This window comes from Grammomys surdaster, unplaced genomic scaffold (genome assembly GCF_004785775.1).
Source record: "Grammomys surdaster isolate TR1022 unplaced genomic scaffold, NIH_TR_1.0 125756, whole genome shotgun sequence".
NCBI classification, from domain to species: domain Eukaryota; kingdom Metazoa; phylum Chordata; class Mammalia; order Rodentia; family Muridae; genus Grammomys; species Grammomys surdaster.
The window spans coordinates 830,380-853,145 of NW_021620588.1; the positions used below are offsets into that span (position 1 = coordinate 830,380).

General features: G+C 48.2%; 1 protein-coding gene across 2 annotated transcripts in view; it reads right to left on the reverse strand.

Moving 5' to 3' along the window:
* Window positions 1-22,766, reverse strand: part of Irak2 (interleukin 1 receptor associated kinase 2) — a 57,104-nt gene that overhangs the window by 26,703 nt on the left and 7,635 nt on the right. For both annotated transcript variants that reach the window (XM_028788665.1, XM_028788663.1), the window contains exons 2-3: window positions 21,328-21,510; window positions 2,777-2,920 (exon numbers count right to left, since the gene is read on the reverse strand). In XM_028788665.1, coding sequence (XP_028644498.1) covers window positions 2,777-2,920; window positions 21,328-21,510 — 327 coding nt within the window. The remainder of the gene's footprint in view (window positions 1-2,776; window positions 2,921-21,327; window positions 21,511-22,766) is intronic.

Here is a 22,766-nt window from a genome sequence, read left to right on the forward strand (position 1 = left end):
CTCTCTTTTTCTTTTTTTTTTCTTTTTGAGACAGGATTTTCTGAGTAGTCCTGGCTATCCTAGAACTCACTCTGTAGACCAGACCTGGCCTCGAACTTGGAGAACCACCCGCCTCTGCCTCCTGAGTGCTGGGATTAAAGGCGTTTGCCCCCACCACCCAGCTAGAATCTGTGAGGACACGACAGCCAGCCCTGACCTGGTGACCCTGGGGTGTTGCCTGCCCAGAAATGAACCATGCTATCCCAGTCTTCCAAGCACTCAGACCTGAGTGACTGTTCACACACAACCCCTGTGATGACTAAAGAAACGGAATGTGGAGCCAGGCATCTGGTAAGGCCATGGACCTGTTGCTCTGGAATGCCTGGGAGATCCTAGCCCTGCAGGTGAGGTGTTAACATCTGCCTTTGCATCTGAAAAACCTGCTTCTCGCTATGGGAAAGGGATGACATGGTCTTTTATTACTATATAGCGGGAAAGTAAGAAACAGCTGAGGGAAGTAAAACAATTTTTCTGCCAGCTGTGGATTCCATGGACAGTTGTTCTGCACACCTTTCTACTGGCTATGAAGTTGTTTTTAACTGGATTTCCTTGTCGTCTCCCCCACCCCCGCCCCAGATCCATAAGGTTATCAGCTCTGGTATTTGCAGAGACCCCTATAATAAACCATGTTGGCCCCTGCCTCTGCTTCTACCCAGCTGAGGTGCCTGATTCTCTGCAGTAGGATGCAATGGGTTCTGTTCTTATCCATTTACAGATGGAGAAACTCAGAAATAAGGAGGCTGAGAGGGAATTTAAGCACCGGTGGGTCAGCCTCAGCCCAAGCCCCTAACAGTGGCTTCTCCATGCAGGACTGGCTTCAGGCTCCTCAGTGAGCTGAATTTCATGGGTCTGGGATCTTGAGCTTGCAAGCCAGAGGCTACAGGAGATGAGAAGTGAGCCCCGGGGGAGCCATTGCTAGGTGTCCTCTTGTCATCAGGCAGACTGTCCCTCAGCTCTAGCCTGACCATGAGAGGCTGGACACACTTATAATGTGCTCTGCAAGGCTCTGGGACAGCGGCGTATGATGTATGGGGGAGGCAGGAGTGCTCGAATCCCAGGATTTAAGTCATCTTGAACAAATCCTTATTTTTCCTTTTGATGAAAATCATGAGCCGGGCAGTGGTGGCACACACCTTTAATCCCAGCACTTGGGAGGCAGAGGCAGGTGGATTTCTGAGTTCAGGGCCAGCCTGGTCTACAGAGTGAGTTCCAGGACAGCCAGGGCTATACAGAGAAACCCTGTCTCGAAAAAACAAAAAAAGAAAGAAAGAAAATCGTAGAAGAGGGTGGCTCAGTGGTTGAGCACTTATCTTGCATGCGCCTAAACCTCAAGGTTCCATCCTCATCTCTCCCTCCCTCCACTTAAAAACAAAAGGGGTTTTTTTGGGGGGAGGGGGGACAGAGGTTTCGAGACAGGGTTTCTCTGTACAGCCCTGGTTGTCCTGGAACTTACTCTGTAGACCAGACTGGCCTCGAACTCAGAAATCTGCCTGCTTCTGTCTCCCAAGTGCTGGAATTAAAGGCATGCGCCACCACCGCCCAGCCAAAAATGGTATATATAAACTTAACACTGTAGTGAGAATTCTGGAATTTTGGTTTCTTTAAAAAACACAGAAATGTATGTTTTTGTTTTAATCCCAGCTGTGAGGATATTGGGCTGCGTGGCAGCAGCTATGATTTGCCTCGTGCTCTAGCAGAGGTGTGGTTTTGCCAGCTGCAGATAGTTTCTGCGATTGTGTGATGTTTGGAATTCTGGGAATTTTTCAGGAGGTATATAAATTCTAGAGCCCGAGAGGTAGGAGTGGTGGCTGTTGGTCACTCAGGAGGGTTGGTTGCAGTTTGTTAGTAGTCATGCTCTAAGAGGAAAGAAATTAGATTCATGTATCTCTTTCCCTGCTCTATCCTTCTTTCTCTCCTATCTAGTGATAGGGATGAAACTGGGGTGGGGGGGATAAAGGGTAGGAAGAAAAACCCACAAAGTTGCTGGGCAGTGGTGGTGCACGCCTTTAATCCCAGCACTTGGGAGGGAGAGGCAGGCAGATTTCTGAGTTTGAGGCCAGCCTGGTCTACAGAGTGAATTCCAGGACAGCCAGGAGTACACAGAGAAACCCTGTCTCGAAAAAACAAACAAAAACCCCACAAAGTAGAAAAGGCCACTACATAACACATTTAGAGTCAGGGGATGGGGGGTGGGGGCTTGGGTGCTGAGGATTGAAGCCAGGCCCTGTGCATACCAAGCAGACATTCTGCCACGGGCTACAGGGATCCCTGACCTCAGCTTCCTGAGTAAAGCCAGATTACATCCACCCAGTTATATAGCCCAGAATATAGTTGAAATCAAGATCCTCCTGCCTCAGATGCTCACATAGCTGGGATTGCACACATACACCACCACACCCAGATATTTCCCCTTTTCTAACTCACTGTGCAATGTGCTTTGATGTACACACACACCATGTCCCCCAAAGGAAAAAATAATACCTATAGGTCTGAAAAGGTGGCTCAACAATTAAGAGCACTGGTTGCTCTTGAGGAGGACCTGAGTTTGATCCCAGCACCCACATAGTGCTACACCACGATCCCTAGGGAGTCCCAGGGAATCTGATGGCCTCTTTTGCCTCCAAGGGCACTGTATGAAAGTAGTCCATATGCACAGTCAGGCAAAGCACCCATACACATAAAATAAAAATGAATAAATCTAAAACTCAGAAGAGGAGGAGGAAGAGAAGGGGAGCACCTGTGCCCAGAAAGGAGTGTGGCTTCATAGGCTGGCCCTTCTCCTGTTCATCCTTGAGATTTCTTCTAGAAGTAGCCACAGGCTCTGGCTTCACAGCCTCTGGGAAGGCTGGGAGGGGAGATGTGCTCTCAGGAACTGGCTTCCCTGGAACAAGGTATAGAAGACGGTGTTACTTTCCACGACCAGGAAGCTATGGAGAGGCAGGTCTGGAAGTCAGGGACTTGAGGTCCAACCCTGCCTCCAGCACAAATTCTGACTGTGCCTCCTGAGTTGTTTTCTCTGGGTCACGGCCTGCCCATATGCCCACTGGGGTGACAGGCTATAACAGTGTCATGTGGTTTGGCTCTGACATTCTGAAACACACACACCTAGCTTCTTCTTCTTTTTCTTCTTTTTTTTTTTTTTTTTTGGTTTTTCAAGACAGGGTTTCTCTGTGTAGTCCTGGTGGTCCTGGAACTCACTCGGTAGACCAGGCTGGCCTCAAACTCAGAAATCCACCTGCCTCTGCCTCCCAAGTGCTGGGATCAAAGGCGTGCACCACCACCGCCCGGCCACACCTAGCTTCTGACTTGGTAGTTGTGTAACTTCCAAAAAGTAACTTTCCATCCTGAGCCTTTCCATCCATGAGCTGGAGAGATGGCTTGGCAGTTAAAAGCACTTACTGCTCTTGCAGAGGACCTAGGTTCCATTCCCAACATCCACTATAAGCAGTTGAGAGTTCTCTGTAACTCCAGTTCCAGGGGATCCTACTGATCCCCGTGAGTACCAGGCATCACACAGTACACATATGTGCATATAAACACTCATACACATAAAATAAATGGACTGGGGAGATGCCTCTGTGGTTAAGAGCACTGATGATCTTCCAGAAGACCCAGGTTTGATTCCCTGCACCCATGTGGTAGCTCACAAATATCTGTAACTGTAATTCCAGGGGATCCAACACCCTCTTCTAGCCTCTGCAGGCACTATACATGCGGGTGGTACCCATACATATATACACATAAAATACAAATAAACAAATCTTTAAAAATAAATAAATTCAAAACAAACGGAGACCATGAAGATGATGCCTGCTTGCTGACTTTGTCAGGACTGCTGTGAGAACCCAGGTACAAACGGGCTTTGGAAAGGGCTGTGAATGTGGAAACAAGCTGAAGCCATTCGTCTGGGAGCTGCGTATAGGAGCATCTGCATAGCATGCACAAGACCCTGGGTTCCAGGAGCCCTAATCCTGACTGTCCTACAGTTTCTCCTCTCCACTTCATATGTAAGAATCCTACACAGCAGCCATATCTAGAGAGAGTCCCAGGGCCTGGCCCCACCCAGCACACGCGCGCACACACACACACACAACTGTACAGCTCATCTCTAAACAGCTTTGGGGATTTGCCGAGGATCACACAGCCCAGGTTGATAGGGCTAGCTGCAGAAGTCACCTAGCCTCACTTCTGCCTAGTGTAGCTCTGGGAAACCTCAAAGATGGTGGAGGTCACCTGCTTGTCAGCTCACATCCAGATGTCACTGAGGTTCCTTCTGACAGCTTCCTCTTCTCTTCCACTAGCACCCAGGCTTGCCCTTCCTGCCTCCATCTTGGCTGCCCTTCCTTTGTCACTAGGCAGCAAGAGCCTGAACTATAGGCCCATTCTGGCCACATCACATCCCTGTTGCTTAAAGGGAAACACCATGGCTCCTTGTTGCCTGGATAATGTCTAAACTCCTTAGTCTGGATTCTTTAAAACCAAATTGTAACAGAGGTGGATGTAACTCAAAGGTGTTAGAGCTAACGTGTGTGTGTGTGTGTGTGTGTGTGTGTGTGTGTGTGTGTGCTTCTGGGTCACAGCCCTGTGTTCAAGGTCCTTGACTCTTGGTTGGTTTAGGGTGGACCCATGTGTGAAAATGAAAGCCCACAGGGGATCTGACACCCTCTTCTATCTTCCTATGGCACTGTGTGCAGGTGGTGCATATACAGGGCCACAGGCAAAACACTAGAATAAGCCAGTCATGGTCGCACCCCCCTTTCATGCCAGCACTGGGGTCTCTATGAGTTCTAGGCCACTCAAATAAGAGAAACTGCAGGTATAATGGTGCACACCTTTGATCCCAGCACCTGGAAGGCAGAGGCAGTTAGATCTCTGTGAGTTAGTTCTCTTGAGGCCATCTTGGTCTACATAGTGTATTCTCAAACAGCCAGGACTACATAGCAAGAACCTGTCCCAAGAAAAACAAAAGTTAACAAAGTTGGAGTCAGAGAGGGATGGAAAGGAGTTTCAACCATCTCAAGCTGGGTGAGCAGCTAGGAACAAGAACATCGATCCAGGGAGCATTCATGGTGCAAGTGGGGTATCTGTTGGCTCTGTCCATCATAGCATAAAGAACTAACCAGTCAATTAGCAACTACCTCAGCCTTTGTCTAGTTCCTGCCATGGTCCTATAAAAACTCTAGAGAAGGAAGTTTCACAAGCATTTTCCCCTCTTGGAAAGCCACTTCCTCTCAGGAGTTTCACTTGCTTTTTTTCCTCAATTTCCTGTGATTCTATAATTCTTTCTTGATTTATTTTTATTTAATGTGTATGTGTGCCTGCCACATGTGCGCAGTACCCACAGAGACCAGAAGAGGGCATCAGATCCCCTGGAGCTGGAATGACAGACAGCTGTGAGCCACCCAATGTGGGTGCTGGGAACTGAATGCAGGTCTTTCAGGAAGCATTCTTAACCCCTAGACCATCTTTCCAGCACCCTATAATTCTTAAATAAAGTTTATTTATGCTTTCCATGCTCCAAAGGGGATCTATGTATTCTTTGTTTTGTTTTGTTTTCTTTTGTTTTAAGACAGGATCTTACTATGTAGCTCTGGCTGGTCAGGCCTAGAACTTTCTATGTAGACCAGAATGGCCTCACATAGCTCCTCCTGCTTCTGCTGAGATTAAAGGACTGTGTCATCAAATCCGGAGTCTGAGTCTCTCGTCTTCATTTTAAGCCATTGTCTCAGATTGGCCTTTGATGAGTAGGACCGTAGGGTCCTGGGTCAAGTACAGCTGGGGGAGAAAAGCCCTGTTACACTAACAACCTGCTCTGGGGGAGAAAGGCCCCGTTACACTAACAACCTGCTCTAGGGGAGAAAGGCCCCGTTACACTAACAACCTGCTCTGGGGGAGAAAGGCCCCGTTACACTAACAACCTGCTCCGTCACCACATTCCAGTCTCATGGGTTTCTTTCTTCAAAGACGGGTTAAACCCCAGCACTGTTCCTTCCTGTCCTGGTCTTTAGCAAATGTGTTTTGATTTGGTTTGGTTATTACGTTGTGATTTGGCTTAGAATTTTTGTTTTTTGTTTTGTTTGTTGAAAAGGGTCTCTTATAGCCCAGATTGCCTCAAATCAACCATGTATTGAGAGTGAACTCCTAATCCTCACACTTCCAAACCCAAGTACTGGCTGGGCTTAGGGACTGGCATTTGTCGGGTCATGCCACCTGGACTGTAGTCCCTAAGCCAGCCACTTCCCCATAGCAGCCAAACCACAGTCTGTGCCTTGTAAACCAGGCTGACTGAAGCCCTGAAAGGGAACAAGACAGTCTTTTTAACAAAATGTCAACAAAAAACATTTGCTGAGGTAACTGCCAATTCATAAGCATACCTGCCAACAAGCTACCCAAACCAGGCGTGACCAAAAGTAGATACTAAAAATGTCTCCAGGAGGCAGGCTGTTCCACACATCTCTTACCCAGCCTCCAACTGGGCCAAGGACGCTGTCTTTCTTATATTGTTCCTCTCTCCAGACAGCCTAGAGTAGAAATTCCATGGTCTTCAGAGAGCATACCAGCAGCACCTCCAGACAGGCGTATGAAACAGGACAGAGGTGGCTCCCTGGTAAAGAACCCTTCACTGTGACTTTGGGTTGAAGTCATACCCACAACAGTAGGAAATGTTATCCTACCTGCCCCCACATTGCTCGTGGGTCCAGCACATAATACATCTTTTCTTTTATATTTTGTATTTATTAATGTGTATGTACACGATATGCACATGCCAGCATGTGTGTGTGTGCGTGTGTGTGTGTGTGCATGTGTGTGTACAATGAGACTACCATAGAGATTGAATAGACTTTGAGACAGAGTCTCTTTGCTAATTTTCTTCTGTGTATAGCAGGCTAGCCTGAGGACTTCCAAGAATCCTCCTTTCTCCATCTCCCATCTCCTTTAGGGGCACTAGAAATACAGATAAAGGTGCCCGTGTCTCTGGGGATTTGAAATCAGATCCTTGGGTTTGTGAAGAAGTGTTATTGTGTACTGAAAAATCTCCTCAGCTAGAGGTATTTTCTTGAGTAAAGCCCCATCTGAGACTCAGTTTCTTCATCAGTAACATGGAGGTCAAGGGTCACTCCATCTTTACTTAACCTCTGGGTTCTATTCCTGGTGACTTTGTTTTTTCCCCAGCTGCTGGGAATGGAGCCAGTGCCTGGCACTGAGCCACTGAGTCACAGCCCAGCCTCTGTGACGTTTTTTGTTTAGCACAAATCTGTGTCTCTCTGTGCAGGCATATGTGGTATGGCATGAGGGTACCAGCACTCATGAATGAGAGCTTTGCAAGTTCAACCCATAATGTATGCAAAAGCTTCATTTACTGTTTTCATTCCGGGTAGAGTTCATCTTTTCTCTCTCTTTCCTGTTCTTTCTATAATGACATACCCTAGCTTGCACCTAGCAGGGTGTCACATGGTCACATTCAGGACTGGGGTAGGAAGAAGACACACTGGGTGGGGGGCATGAGGAGGCCTGAAGGGAACCTGTTAGCACATTCGGGGTTAACACTTCCTTAACCCCATACCTAATGACACTTGTAGGGCCATGCCCAACCACAGATGTCAGCTGACAGCCCCAGGTCAGGCACAACTACGTCAGGCCCCATGAGCTTCCTGAGAATTCCCCTGACTGAGTGAGCTTTGGGTCAGATCAAGCTGTCCATATGCAAATGATAGCTTGTGTGAGGTTCGAACCGTTTGGACCGGGATACATCTCAGAGGTCCAGTGCTTGCCAAGCATGAATGAATCCCCAGGTCCCACACCCCCAACACCAAAAGAAGTAAATAAATAAAAATGTTTAAAAGGAGAAATAAAGATATTAAACACCCAAATTCGTCTTTCCTAGTTGCCAGTGCGTCTCTTGGCAAGGAAGGTTCTGAACTGTGCAGTGTAAACCAGTCTTTCTCTTGCCCACTATGAAAACCAACTGGAGAAAAATATGGCTTCTCTTGTTTCTGTTTTCAGGAACCTGCTGTTTGCTCAGCAGGCAAACCACCCCCACCCAACCCCCACCCACTCTTTCAGTCACCAGGAAGACAGAAGACACTGGAGCACCACAAGCTGAGAGGTCAAGAGCAAAGGGTGAGTGTCCTACCTCACTGCAGAGCAAGCTGGTGGACAAGTTCCCCAGGACAACCTCCCAGTGCTAGGGCCAGAGTTCTTTTTTCCCTTCCGGGATTAAATTCTCAAGAGCATCAGGCACAGGCATTGGTCCAGAGTCAAGAAATCAAAGGCAGAGCATGGAGTAGACCTGGGCTAGGCAGACACAGCTTCCCCAGCCAGCTGGTAGCCAGGGAAAAAAGGTTCTTGATCCTCCAAGCCTCTTGTGCCTCCAATGGAGTGATAGTAATCCTAACCCCAGAGCTCTGGGAGTATACCTGGGCTTGCCGAAACAAGACAAGAAACACAGCACAGCTGGCCGGGACTGACCCACCAGCAATGCACACCCACAATCTCAACCATCAGGAGCTGAGCTCAGGGGGATCCGATGTTCTACGTCATCCTCTGCTACACAGTGAGTTTGAGAAGTCAGCCTGGGCTGTGTGAAACTCTGACTGAGAAATAGCCTCAATAATCTCAAGCATTTGAACATTTGGTAACCAGTTGGTGATACTCTTGGGAGAGGCTTCTTAAAGGGCCTTGCTAAAGGAAGTACGGTACTGAAAGTGGGCTTTGAGTGTTTAAAGACTGGTGCCCTTTTCAGTTTGTTCTCTCTGCTTCATTTTAGTGCTTCAATATGTAAGCTTTCAGCTTCCTGCTCTAGCCATCATGGCTGCCTGATGCCATGTGTCTTATCCCAATATATGAATTCCTCCTCCTCCTCCCCTTCCTCCTCCTCCCCTTCCTCCTCCTCCCCTTCCTCCTCCTCCCCTTCTCCCTCCTCCTCTTACTCTTTCTCCTCTTCCTAAGTTGTTTGTTTTGTTTCTCAAGGCACAGTTTTTCTGCGTGGTCCTGGCTGTCCTGGAACTCACTCTGTAGATCAGACTGGCCTTGAACTCACAGAGATCTCTGCTTGCCTCTGTAGTGCTAGGATTAAAGGCACTCACCACCACGCCCGACTAACTTTTTTTTTTTTTTTATAAAGTTGTCTTGGTCACAATGATTGATCACAGCAACAGAAGAGTAACTAACAGAACCTGTCTCAAACCAAAACAAACCTCTAGGAGCTGCACAGGAAGACAAATATCACACGCTTTCTCTCTAAGAAGCAGAATCTAGAGCTAAATACAGAGAGGCAGAACAATAGAAAGGGGCCTGTGAAGGGGAAGGAGGAAGGAAATCTATAGGGATGAGGACCAAGAGAGGGGAGCAAAATAGCTCTTTTATCTCCTATGCAGAATCCATATTTAAACACATACATATTAATACATGTATATATAAATATATATGAGAAAGCAAAAAGGGGGACGATTTGGGGACAGTAAGGGACCAGCAAAGGGGGCAGGGTGATGTGCAAATATTTGCTAAGCATATTGATACATATGCATGAATGTCAAAATGAAACTTACTACTTTTTAAAAAGGACCTCTGGGCTAGGCATAGCTCACAAGTCGTCAAGCTACTTTGGAGCCCAAGGCAAGACAATCATTAGAGCCAGAAGTTCTAGTCTAACCTAACCAACAAAGCAAGACTCCATTTCAAAACAATAAACTACTAAATAAAAGACTAAATAAAATCCAAAGAACCTCTGACGTCCAGTGAGGTCTATGAGGAAGACTTGAGGATACAAAGCTATTCCCAACTTTGTTTACTGTTTTTTGACACAGTGCCTCATATAGTCTGGACTGGCCTAAAACTTACTAAGCAGCCAAAGGTGACCTTTAAACTCCTGGATCCTGGGCTAGGCATAGTAGCACATGCTTTTAATCCCAGCACTAGGAAGGCACTGACAGGTGGATTTCTGTGAGTTTGAAGCCAGCCTGGTCTACAAAGTGAGTTCCAGGACATCCAGGGCTACATAGAGAGACCTTGTCTCAAAAATACAAAACAAGGGGCTGGAGAGATGGCTCATTGGTTAATAGCACTGGCTACTCTCCCAGAAGATCAGAGTTCAAGTCCCACAAAGCACATAGCAAACAGCTCATACCTGTCTATAACTCCAGCTCCAGGGCTTCTGACACCCTCACACAGACACAAATGCAGGCAAAACACCAATGTACAAAAAAAGTAATAAATTATATATCAAAACAAAGCAAACAAAAACCTCCTGATTCTCCTGCCTCTACCTCCCAAGAGCTGTTATTCCAGGTATGTATGGCCACACCCATTTTATGCGATGCTGAGGACCAAACCAAAGTCTTCCTGAATGCTAGGCAAACATCACCCACTGAGCTACATTGGACAGCCTCTATAGGCATATTTCAAACACTCCCGGAAAGCAAATGTGAGTAGCGAGCAACTCAGTGGGTGTAGGAACAAACAACACAGGAGGAGGATGGTGGGAGAAATGGGGACCCGCTCTTGCCTCCCCCAGGCTCACCAACTGCCTCATCATATGAGCAGCTCGGAGTTCACTTGCCTGGTAATCCCTCCACCATAGGAAGAAAAGGCACACTTATCTACAGCTCTGGCGACATGTGCATTCTCACAGTCGGGGAGTTTCCAGGAGAGTGACCTGGATAGAGTCCTGAACAAGATGGTGAAGGGTGGGGCCCAGCTCTGTCTAAGCCCCTTTGTTCTTGTCAGGCCTGTGTATGAGGGAAATGTGATGTCTTCCTCGCTTTGCTGTATCCTGCCGCAGTGTATAGCTGTCCCAATAGAGCAAGAATGGTTTACTGTAAGCCAGCCAGAGACAGGATGCTCTGGCTAACGTCCCACCAGCTAAGGTGTGAGATATAAGCCACTGTGGCTGAGGAGATGGCTCAGTGGTTAAGAGAACTTACTGTTCAACCAGAAGGCCTGAGTTCTGACCCCAGCATCAATATCAGGTGACTCACAAATGCCTGTGACGCCAAGGAATCGTACACATCCTCCCCTGGCCCCGCAGGCACACACACATAAAATAAAATAAAGAAAAATTAAGGGATGTAAGCCACTGGTATTTCCTTCTGTTACTAGATGGCTCCACTTGGACCAAGCTTGCCACTATGGGAACATCTAACTCAGGCTCTGGGACACAGGGCCCAACATAACCTGGTATGGTTAGAGGTTACTCACCTGCAACCCCAAAACTCAAGAGATGCTAAAGGAAGGCTGTCTTGAGTTTGAGACCAGCCAGAAATACACAATGAATTCTAGGCCAGCATGAGCTACACAGGGAGACCCTTCCTCAAGAAGCCACAGAGCCAAGGAGATGGCTTTGTTGGCAAAGTGTCTTCTGTGCAAGCATTAGAACCAGAGTTCAGATCCCCAGACCCCATTGAAAAGCCAGGGGTTGGGGGCCATTTCCTGTGACAAGACTACTGGAGGGACCGAGACAGGCCAATCCCTGCAGCTTACTGGCCAGTCAGCAGAGCTGAAATGTTGAGCTCCACCTTCAGTGAGAGACACCTGACCGTGACCTCAGCCCCACACACACATGAGCACCCCCCTCCACATGCTCACATTAGCCAACATAGCCCCCACACACTCTCCTACAGGATCAACAGCAGCCCTGTCATCCGCTTGAAGAAAATGAAACCCGAGAAACACTTGTTTTCTCTGGAATCTTTTATTTCTACTCCACTTCCTTCAGTGAAAAGGACCCAAGGCAGGCAGGTTACCAAGCTGAAGCCTTGGCTGACCCCAGGCAGATGTAGGACTCCTCCCCTGGCTGCCTGAGGACGTAACACAGGGGCAAATCCCGGCACTGTTTACTGGGTCAGAGAGGACTCCTGAGCTGACAGCAAGACCCTCATTCTATGAACACATTCTGGAAATCCTGCCCTTTACCCACTCAAGGCAAACAACAATGCAATATTTCGGTGTTTGTTTTCACTCTTAAGTTGACCCATAGCTGGAACGGATTCCTTCTAAACAATCTAAAGAGGTGAACCACAAGCTAAGGGGCCCTAGAGCCCCTATCGGGAACAAACATTTCACTAGGCCCTTGCTTTTACTTTTCCAGCTAATCCCAGGCCACACACACAGAGAGAGAGACAGAGACAGAGAGAGAGACAGAGACAGAGAGAGAGAGAGAGAGAGAGAGAGAGAGAGAGAGAGAGAGAGAGAGAGAGAGAATGCTTTGTGCTCTCCAAATTCAAAAGAGACATAGGCAGAGGCTAGCGAGACAGGCAGGCAGTTAAGAACACTTGTTCTTCCAGGGACCCTGGGTTTAATTCTCAGCACCCACACGGTGGCTCACAAACTGTCTGTAAGCACACCTCCAGTGAATCTGACAACCTCTTCTGGCCTCTGTGTGTACTGCACACACATGGTACACATACATACATACAGGCAAAACACTCATATGCATAAAGTAAAATAAAAATATTGGTTTTTGAGGCAGGATTTCTCTATGTAGCCATGGCTGTTCTGGAACTCGCTCTGTAGAGAAAGGCTAGCCTCAAACTTAGAGATCTATCTGCCTATATAACAGAGTGGCAAATCCCAACACTGTTCACTGGGGCAGAGGGGACTCCAGAACTGCCAGCAAAGTCCTCATTTTATGAACACATTCTGGTAATCCTGCCTTCCCAAGTGCTGGGATTAAAGGCATGCACCACAACAACTGATTCTAAATAGAAAATGTAAAAGAGACAGAGACAGGCGTGACCCACCTCCTAACTGCTTCATATCTAGATGCCCAGAGAGCCCATACCTGCCCAAGTTTCAAAGACTCACTGTGCCTTGTGTTTTACAGTGTCAGAGACAGGGTCTCTGCTTGAAAGAAAACTCAACACAATGGCTGAGTCAACTCCCAGCACTTGGAGATGGGGGATGAGAATCAACTAATTCACCAAGTGGGAGGACTCATATACAAACAAGAAAAGTGAAGGGAGGACCCCATAAGTTTCTGTGAGGAGATTCCCTTGAGGCCAAGGCCCAAAAGGTAATGGGGACTGGCCTCTGGAAGAATCCAGGAAAGTTTGGGAAAGATCAGAGCTCCAAGGGAACAGCGTGTGCAAAGGTCCAGAGGCAGAAAACATTTTGATGAGTTTCATCAAACAAAGAAAGACCCCAGTGGCTGGGCTAAAGGAAGAGGCAGATGATAGAGGTGAAGTCAGAAAACTAGGCAGGAGTGAGACTGTGTGGGGCTTCCGAGGGTTAGACGGGTCCTTGCCAAAACCCCCTTGAACCGATGTCACCTGGAGCTGTGACCCAACTGACCCTCTCATATTCCAGTCTCCCTTGCAATTAGATTGAAGTCATTGAAGTCACAGGTCCTGGCTAACCAGGAACAAAAAGCCAATGAGTTTCTTCCATTGCTTCAGCTGTCACAGTGACCCCACTTCAAGGACACGGGAGCTGTCCTTTTGCAGGCCGCAGCTCATGACGCAGCTAGCGCTGACTCACGAAAAACTCTGAGGACGGCTGAGCCTTGCACTCACAGGAGCCCGGTGACCACAGCATCATTCAGTCAGAGCCTGACAGATGAACCTCACTGTGCCCCAGTTTAACTGTGTGGCACATGGCCCCCTGTTTGCTCTGCCACCACTCTCGAAACCCACAGCGGCTGAAGAAGGATCAGTTTGGGGAAGGAAATCAGGTGACCTGCCCCACACTAGGCATCAGCACCTTAAAAAAAAATGTGGCTATCTTTTGAAGCTTCTTGCTATAAAAACAAAGTAAACAGAGACATGCTTAGACGCTTGTTCATTTGAGGTTTAGGACAGGGTCTCTTGTACTCCAGGATGACCTCAATGTAGCCAAGACTAGCCTTAAACTTCTGGTCCTCCTACCTCCACCTCTTGAGTGCCACCATATTTAAAGATGCCTGTTTCTCAAAAGTGGAAACTGAGACTTGGTCTAACAACCTACCCAAATACACATAAAAATCAAGCTGACCTCAGTTTGCATCTTGCCCACTTACGAAGGTAAGTGAGTGTGGGCAAGTCTCAGTTTCCACATCTATAAAATGAGAGTAACTAAATTCATGAGGAAATGTGCTTGCTGGGACATGCTGGGTGCCAAGTCCCATTATTCTGAGTCCATAGACCCTGCTGTCTCAGCCTGACACAGTGACAGCTACAAGGACAGGTCCCCAGTGCCACAGGGAATGAGCCTGACCCACATTTTATTGTTCCCTGAGGCTGTGAAGACTTTAGAGAGGGCAAACACAGAAACTCTCAGATTATACATGGGTACCCTATCACCCACATGTGTGCAGCCTGGCCTCTATGGGGAGGGAGGGGCCACACTTCTCTACTTTACTCAACAGCCACCCAAAGTCCCCTGTCTACAGAGCCAATCCAGGAAGGAAGTGACTCCGACTCACATGCCAAAGCCAGAGTCTGAACAGTTGGAGTTACACAAGCCCATTGTCCTGAAAACAACAGAGCTCAGCAAGAACCGTCCAGACAGGGTTAGGGCTCCGCCACGTCCATCTTCCCCAATGCGTGAGGGTCCTAGCCCAACACCCGCAAGACAGCTGCAAGAAGGAGAAAGAAAACCAGACAGGAAGATGGCAGTGGCCTATGTGAGAGGCTTCGTTACCTCCCACATCCCCCCAAGGGTCTCCCCCTACTCAGTTGACAGGCAGAAGTGCACAGCTTCGTGGGACCAATACGGTTTCATAAGATACATTTGATAAGTTGGTCTTGTCAACTTGGTGGGATTTAGAGTCACCACGAAGGTAAACCTTTCTCTGGGCACATCAGTGAGGAGTTTTCTGATTTAGGTTAATTGAGGTGCAAAGACACATCAGCATTTGGACAGCACTGTCCCTTGGGTTGGGGGGTCGTAGACTGCACACACAGGAAGTGAATGAACACCAGCTCTCATGGCTGTGGACTCGGTGCGATCAGCATCCCAGGCCCCAGTGCCAGGCCTCAAACTCAGAGCCAAAAAAGCCCTTCCCTCCTTCCTTCAGCTGCTTTTGTTGGGATTCTGTTACAACACTGAGAAAAACTGCTGATACAACAGTACACAGATCTCTGTGAGTTCAGGCCAGCCTGGTCTACATAGTGAGTTCCAGGCCAGCCAGGGCTCTGTTACACAGAGAAACACCGTCTTGGAAAACCAATAATAATAATAATAATAATAATATAAAAATAAAAGCAAACAGCAGGTTATGTTCCAAGGCCTGAGCAACATAGGTTTGTTCTGCCAACAGAGAGAGTCTTGAAAAAGCCAGGAACACAGACACAACCAAACAGCAGGTTTGTCTTTTCAAGTCAGAAGTAGGGAGCGTGTTTGGCCAGCATTCAACAGGCCCTAGGTTTGATCCCCAGTACTCTATCATCTGGGTGTGGTGCTGCACACCGGTAATTCCAGAATTTAAAGAGGTTGAGGCAGGAGGATCAGGAAGTCAAAGGCCTCTCTTGGTCTTCAAACGCGCTTCCTGCCCACCACGGGCTCAGTGAATATGCTGTGCCCTCTGCCTAGACATGACAAGCAGGCCCTCCCTACAGCTGCCCTTCCTGTCTCCCTCTCCCAGCCGGCCTCCACCTGGTGCATGCTTCTTTGAGTGCATGTGTTGCTATTGGCTCTATGTATGTGTGTTCATCTCATTACTTTCTATCCACCCCACTAGACAGAAGCACCATGAGACCCAGACTTATGCACGCAATCAAATCTACCACTAAGCCCCATCCAAACAAACTACTCTGTCAAGGTTCCAGGTGAAACAGATGCCCAGAAGCTTGAGAACAAAAGTCGGACTAAGAACCAGAGACTGCCAGATAGGCTGGCGAGGGCCGCTATCGCAGCAGGCAATGGAGGGATCCTACTGGAATCACTGACTGCCAGAGGCAAGCAGCTACATGGACTGTGGCTTCCTGTTCCATCCTAGCAATGAATTGTGGGTACTGGCGGGAAAGGGGGTACAGATAACCTCTTTCTGGTTGAGGTCCACTGGGTCATCAGAAGCTGAGAGGGTAGAGCCACAGATTGCATCAGATGGTGAACTAATCTAAAGAATGTGACTGATAGCTAAGTGTGAGATGTTAGCTGTCCCTGGAATAGCTACTTCTCCTCCAGAGCAACAAGATGCTTTAGCTATGCATGCCCTCTTCCTGCATTTTCCAGTCTCCCTTGCAACCAAGTCGATCATGGGGCCAAGTTCTGGGCAATGCTTTTGAGGGAAGGTTAGACATGCAACTTCCTGGTCGAGCCTTAGAAGGACAGGAGCACACCCACATTTGTTTGTCACCTTACATAAGAACCAGAAGCATGTGTCCCTGCCAGTCCCAGACACAGGACAGCCTGGAACTACTTTACCTGCCCTAGACAGCTTTGAATGTCACTGGAATGCACACATGGCACATGAGAAGGCCAGAGGGAGACATCAGGTGTCACTTTCTGTCCTATTTTCTCCTCTCCCCCCCTCCCCCCCTTCTCTCTCTCTCTCTTTATGGTTTTTCGAGACAGGGTTTCTCTGTGTAGCCCTGGCTGTCCTGGAACTCACTCTGTAGACCAGGCTGGCCTCAAACTCAGAAATCCGCCTGCCTCTGCCTTCCGAGTGCTGGGATTAAAGACGTGCGCCACCACCACCTATCCTGTCCTATTCTCTTAAAGCAATGGTTCTCAGCCTTCCTGATGCTGGGACCCCAACCATAAAATTATTTTTGTTGCTACTTTATAACTGTAATTTTGCTACTGTTATAAATTGTAAATGCGTTTTCTGATGGTCTTAGGCGACACCTGTCAAAGTGTCCTTTGATCCCCTAACAAAGGGTTTGGGCCCCCAGGTTGAGTTCTGCCTTAGAGTCTCTCACTGAACCTGAAGGTCATGATTTTTTGGGGCTAGGCCAGGAAGCCTCATGAATCAGCTTACCTCCACCCAGCCCGCTCCGAGTTCACAGGCACCTGTGGCCACACCCAAATTTTACATAGATGCTGGACCTATGAACTTTGGTCTTCATCTTTATTCAGTCAGAGAGCTCCCACTGAGCCAACTCCCAAGTTCACTTTTGTATTATTTGAGACAAGGTCTCATTATACAGCCCAGGCTAGCCTAGAACTCACAACTCTCCTGCCTTGCCTTGTCCAATGTTAAGGTTAACAGACATGTGCTAGCATGCCAGGCCCAGCTTGGCTCTCTAGGTCTCTGTAGCCCACCCTGTGTGAACAAAGCCTGGAATCTTCAGAGGGAGCATGAACAGATGGGAAGAGTGGCAAAGGTTGTACTGGGGAAGCCGTGTCCAATGATCTGTCTCTGCGCTCGCTTATTCTAGTTCTTGTCGGATTTCATGTCTAGCAGGTTAAATAATGACCTTGGCAAGTGAAGCTGAGAAAAAGTGAAGAAGGAACAGAAACCCATAGGCCTGTCCCCCTCCCCAGACGTCAGTTTCGAGGCAATGCAAGTCCAGCTACTGTGAGCCTGAACTTAGCTCGTATATAATGCTCACAAGGCCACCATTCTTTGCTGCAGTGTGTGTTTATGAGACACTACTCAGCTCTGTGGAAGGTGCTGGGTGGCTGGGATGTTTTGTTTTTGGTGCTGGGAGCCCAGATCCTTGCCTTGACAAGTGTCACACCCATGCAGGACATCTGTTGAATACAGCCACCTTCATATCTCAGAAGTGTTTAGGGAGTTGGGGGTGGCTCAGCAGTTAAGAGCATTGGCTGCTCTTGAAGAAGACCAGGGTTTGATTCTCAGCACCCACACTGTGGCTCACAACTATCCCTAACTCTAGTTCCGGGGATCTGATGCCTTCTCCTGAACCACCTGGGCACTGCATACATGTAGTACATGTGTCAGGCAGAACACTCATACACAGAAAATATAAGTAAATAAATCTTTTTTTAAAAAAAAAAAAAGCAAGAGAAAGAAATGCATAGGAACCAAGCACAGTAGCACATGTCTTCAGTCCTAGCACATGGGAGGCAGAGGAAGGCAGGTCTCTGTGAGCTCAAGGTCGGCCTGGTCTACACAGTGAGTTCCATGCCAGCCAGGCAACACAATAAGACTCTGTATCACACCACACGCCACACCTCCCCCCAGATGCCCACAGATACACATATAGACAGAGACGCACACATATACACATGTTACGGGCGGCTAAGTGTGTAGTTTAGTGGTAGAAGTTATCTGGAATGCATGAGGTCCTAGGTTCCATTCCCAGAATGAAAAATAAAAGGAAAGAGAAAGTGGTGGGCAGAAGTCAATTTTTCAGTTTAACTGCAGCGAGGCCAAGTAAATAATAAGCAGATACATGCAAAATAAGATTAAATAGCTTGGCTAGGAGGGGGGGGCTCTGAGCACGACTACCGCAGGAACTTGAATGCCTGCACACAGGCCCTGGGTGTTCAACTCTAGACCAGACAGGCAACTTTTTCCTTTTTCCTCTATTAAAAATACACCAAGGGTGAGAAAGGGAAAGTGTGTTGCCTGAGGATATGGTGCAGGGGTGAGCAGCCAGAATCTCACAAGGACAGCCTGGGGGCCAGGGTAGCGGGGGACCGACCTCGGGTGGTTTCAGCCAGCAGGATTAAACAAAATAGAAATGTGTTTGGGGAACTGGGGGTGGGGAGGGTGCATAAACACAAAGCAGGACGGTCTGGGCTGAGAAGGGTTCTAAGCAACCAAAAGCCAGGAGGTGGTGCTTTCTGCCAGCCCAGGGAGCCCACAGTTGCTGGCAGCGGGCCCAGCTCCGCTTCCCTGGGTGAGTGGAGCAGTGGGTCCTGGATCCAGATGAGACCCCGTGGACCTTGGACCTTAAGCCACATACCTATTCTTCAGTTGTTTGCTTTTGAGACAGGGTCTCTGTATGTAGCCTTGCCTGGTCCAGAATTTCTAGAGTTCACCTGCCTCTGCCTCCTGAGCACTGAGATTAAAAGTGTGTACCATTGAGCCTGACATGAGTATTTCTTTAAATCTGGTGCTTTGGTCTTTGTTGACGGACACGATAAAGATTTTTCTAGATTAGTCAATGATCTCTGCTGTCAGTGGCCAGGCAGTGAGGCCAGGAGCCTCACTATAACCACACTGTGACCACATATGAGCTGGGAGCTCTTCCTTACCCTCTGTGGACCCTCCTTTACCTCCTCTGGAGTCATTAAAAGTTTAATTAGGCCGGGCGGTGGTGGCGCACGCCTTTAATCCCAGCACTTGGGAGGCAGAGGCAGGTGGATTTCTGAGTTCAAGGCCAGCCTGGTCTACAGAGTGAGTTCCAGGACAGCCCGGGCTATACAGAGAAACCTTGTCTCGAAAAACCAAAAAAAAAAAAAAAAAAAAAAAAGTTTAATTAGTTATTTTAAAATAAAATAAAAAATTAAGGCAGGGTCTCATGTAGCCCAAGCTAGCCCTGAACTCATTATGTAGCCAAAGCTACCTCTGAATTCCTGATCCTTCTACCTCTACCTCCCAAGTGCTAGACTGTAGTCATTTGCCACCACACCAGTTAACACATTATCATTTCTTAGCATCTGCCACATTTCAGGTTTCTAAGAAGACAGAGAAACCAAAATTGAGGTCACAATCCATGGGGGTTAGTCACAATGAGCAAATGAAATGCTTCCTGGTTCCAGTGGTCATGGGGACCCAGGCTCCAAGAATCCCAGAGAGGGCTCTGCTTGGCATCCAGGCTAGCCCCTTCACAGGACAATGGTAGAGTCCCAGCCTTTGAAAGGAACGTCTCCTAGGGCTGTACCATGGGCCAGGCCTGGACTCACTAAGCTGTATCTTGACCAAGGCCTCTCTGACTGGCCCTCAGGTAACAGGGATGAGGAACAGTGGTCTGGCATATCTCAGAACAGGACAGAATTGGTTCCAGCCAGTTCTAAAGAGCTGTGAGCCAAGCAGGCTACCCTGTCCAGTCTGAGGGAAGGATCTGGAAGGAGGCTGGGTAGGGAAGTACAAACAGAAGAGAGACAGAAGCCAGGGGAAAGCCACGGCCCCCCGGTAGGGGTTTGGTTTATGGGACGGTTTCTGGGAATGCAGAAGCAAGCCTGGCTGGAGTCTCTCCTACTGCAACAGACACCTCCTGTTTAAGCCACAAAGGGAAAGCCATGGTGTGTTAATCACAGGTTCCCATACACACATTAGATTCTGGCCAGTTACCTAGTGGCTGAAGAGTGGACACAGTCCCAGGGTGGCCCTGAAAGCCCATGTGTGCCATATCCCTGAGGCTGGGGCTCTCTAATCCCCACCCTTGCTCTAAACGAAGGCTTTAGGGTCATCCAGGCAAGTTCTGCACCCTGGGTCTGCTGGCATGGCAGGCAGCCATCTCCATCCCCACACAGGTCAACTTCAAAGGCCACATGGGGTTTTCCAAGTCTCAGATGCTCCATCTTTCTTTTCTGCAGTGCTGGGGTCTTACACAGGCTAGGTGGTGCTCTCCCTTGAGCTACGTCCCGAGTCCCAACACCACCTTTTCCCTACGGTCTCCTGCCTGGGCTCTCTGACCCTTGACAGTTTTCTTTCCACCCTTCCAGGATGCTCTCTTTGGACTGGCCGTCCTTGACCACAGTGCTTCCCTACTCTGTCACTTCTATCTCTCCTTATTCTCCCTTCTTTCCTGCTACTTACCAGCTCCTAACTGGCTCCCCAATATTTTTAAGTTTTTAAAATTTATTTGTGTGTCGAGGCACAACTACCACAGCACATGTGCAGAGGTCAGAGGTCAACTTTTGGGTATCTCTCCTTCCACCACATGGGTCCCAGCAATCAGACTCAGGTCATGAGGCTTGGCACCAAGTGCCCTTACCCATTGAGCCATCTCTTTGGCCTCTGGTATTTTTTTTTAAATATTTATTTTATTTATATGAGGACACTGTAGCTGTCTTCAGACATACCAGAATAAACTGTCAGATCCCATTACAGATGGTTGTGAGCAACCATGTGGTTGCTGGGCATTGAACTCAGAACCTCTGGAAGAGCAGTCAGTGCTCTTAACCTCTGAGCCATTTCTCCAGCCTGCCTCCAGTGTTTTTTAAATTACAAATTAAAGTTTTTAGATCTCTGACTAGTCAGTGTTTCTCCTGATATACTCAGTGCCAGGTATAACACATAGTAGGCCTGCAGATAATATCTGGTAAATAAATGATGTGGTGTGTGAATTTTAACCTGGCAAAAAGAAGGGTCCTAGTGTTGGGATGAGGTTCACTGGCAGAGTGCTCACCTGACCCCGGTCAGCTCCACCCACTGTACTGATGAAAGATCAATAATGTCTTCAGACAGACACACAGCCTTTGCTGAGACTCCCCTGGGGACAGATGGTTACTCACAGCTCTGGACAATCTGGGCAGCTCGGTAGAGTTCCAGGTGACACAGGAGGTCCACCAGCTGCTGGACAGTGGCCTGTCGCATGGACCACCACCACAGCAGCTCCCGGGTGATGCTCACTCCCTGGACCCTCTCCATGGACTTGATCTTCCTCAGCTGTGTCAGGTCAGTGATCACATAGGAAGCTGGAAGGCAAGAGAGGATTCGGCTTAGAGCTGGAGGCATTGCCTCCAAGAGAGAGTCCCCGTCTGCCTCACTGCTCCTCCCAGGTGTCAGCATAGCTACTGCATCCCAGCAGGATGAAGATCTTAGGAGCTTGGGAGCCTTGAACATCAGTAGTTTCTTTGCTTGGGATGGTCTCTTCCCCAGCACAAGCCTCAGCGAGGAGCAGAACTGCGCCCACTCCATCTAGAATGGAAGCCCCTGTGGGCACGGAATTTCATTTGTTTCCATCACCACTGCATCTCCAACAGAGAAACTGCCTCACTCAGTGTAACTGCCCGAGCTGCCCCACGTTTGGGGGCCACTTTGTAGCCCCCGGAGCTGCTGCTCCAATCTGTGGGTCAGGGTCTAGCAAGAGAGAGAGTGGGGACAGAGGGACGAGAGACTCGAAAAAACGAGACAGAGTCTGGTCGAATCTCTCCGCAAGTCTCTCCTTGAGTCTCGCCTTTATTCTTGCCTTTATTCAAAGGAAATCATGGGTATATATAAGCATAAGCAGGGGAACACAACTGAAGACACTTTACCACCTGCAACTAGCAGCTGGGGGCAATAAACATCAAAACAAGATACAGGAGAAAAACATATTTATCAGAGTGTGCTCAGCTGTTGTAGGCTGTTGAAAACAAGTCTCTTGTCAGGGTATATGGCTCAAGATGGCTACAAAGATGACAGCTGCCTTTGGCTAGGTGTCGGCTCCCAACAGCTCAGTGCAGCAAGGTAGGATGCAGAGGAGTGGAGGGCAGCAAGGTAGGATGCAGAGGAGTGGAGGGCAGCAAGGTAGGGAAGCCCTCAGCCTTACGGATGCCCTGTTCTTGCAGGACCCCAACAAGTGTCCCCAGATGTTGTTCCCTGAGCACCTGGCTCACTAAGTCTCAACCCTGGTGGGAAAAAAATTAGTATGTATATGATTGATGAATGACAAATGGAAGAACAGTCCCAGGAACCAAGACAGTCCATGGGTTGGCTCTGTGATAACGCTGAAGCACCAGGAAGAACTGCAAGGAACTATGTTGGCAACAATACTAAATTATGCTTTCCTTCTTGATATCTTTTAATTTTATTTTTTTGACACAAGGTCTTGCTGTATAGTCTAGACCAGCCTCCAATGAAGCAATCCTCCTGCCCCTGTCTCCCATACACTAACATTACTGGTGTGAGGCAACACACGTGGCTTCCATATATATATATATATATATATATATATATATATATATATATA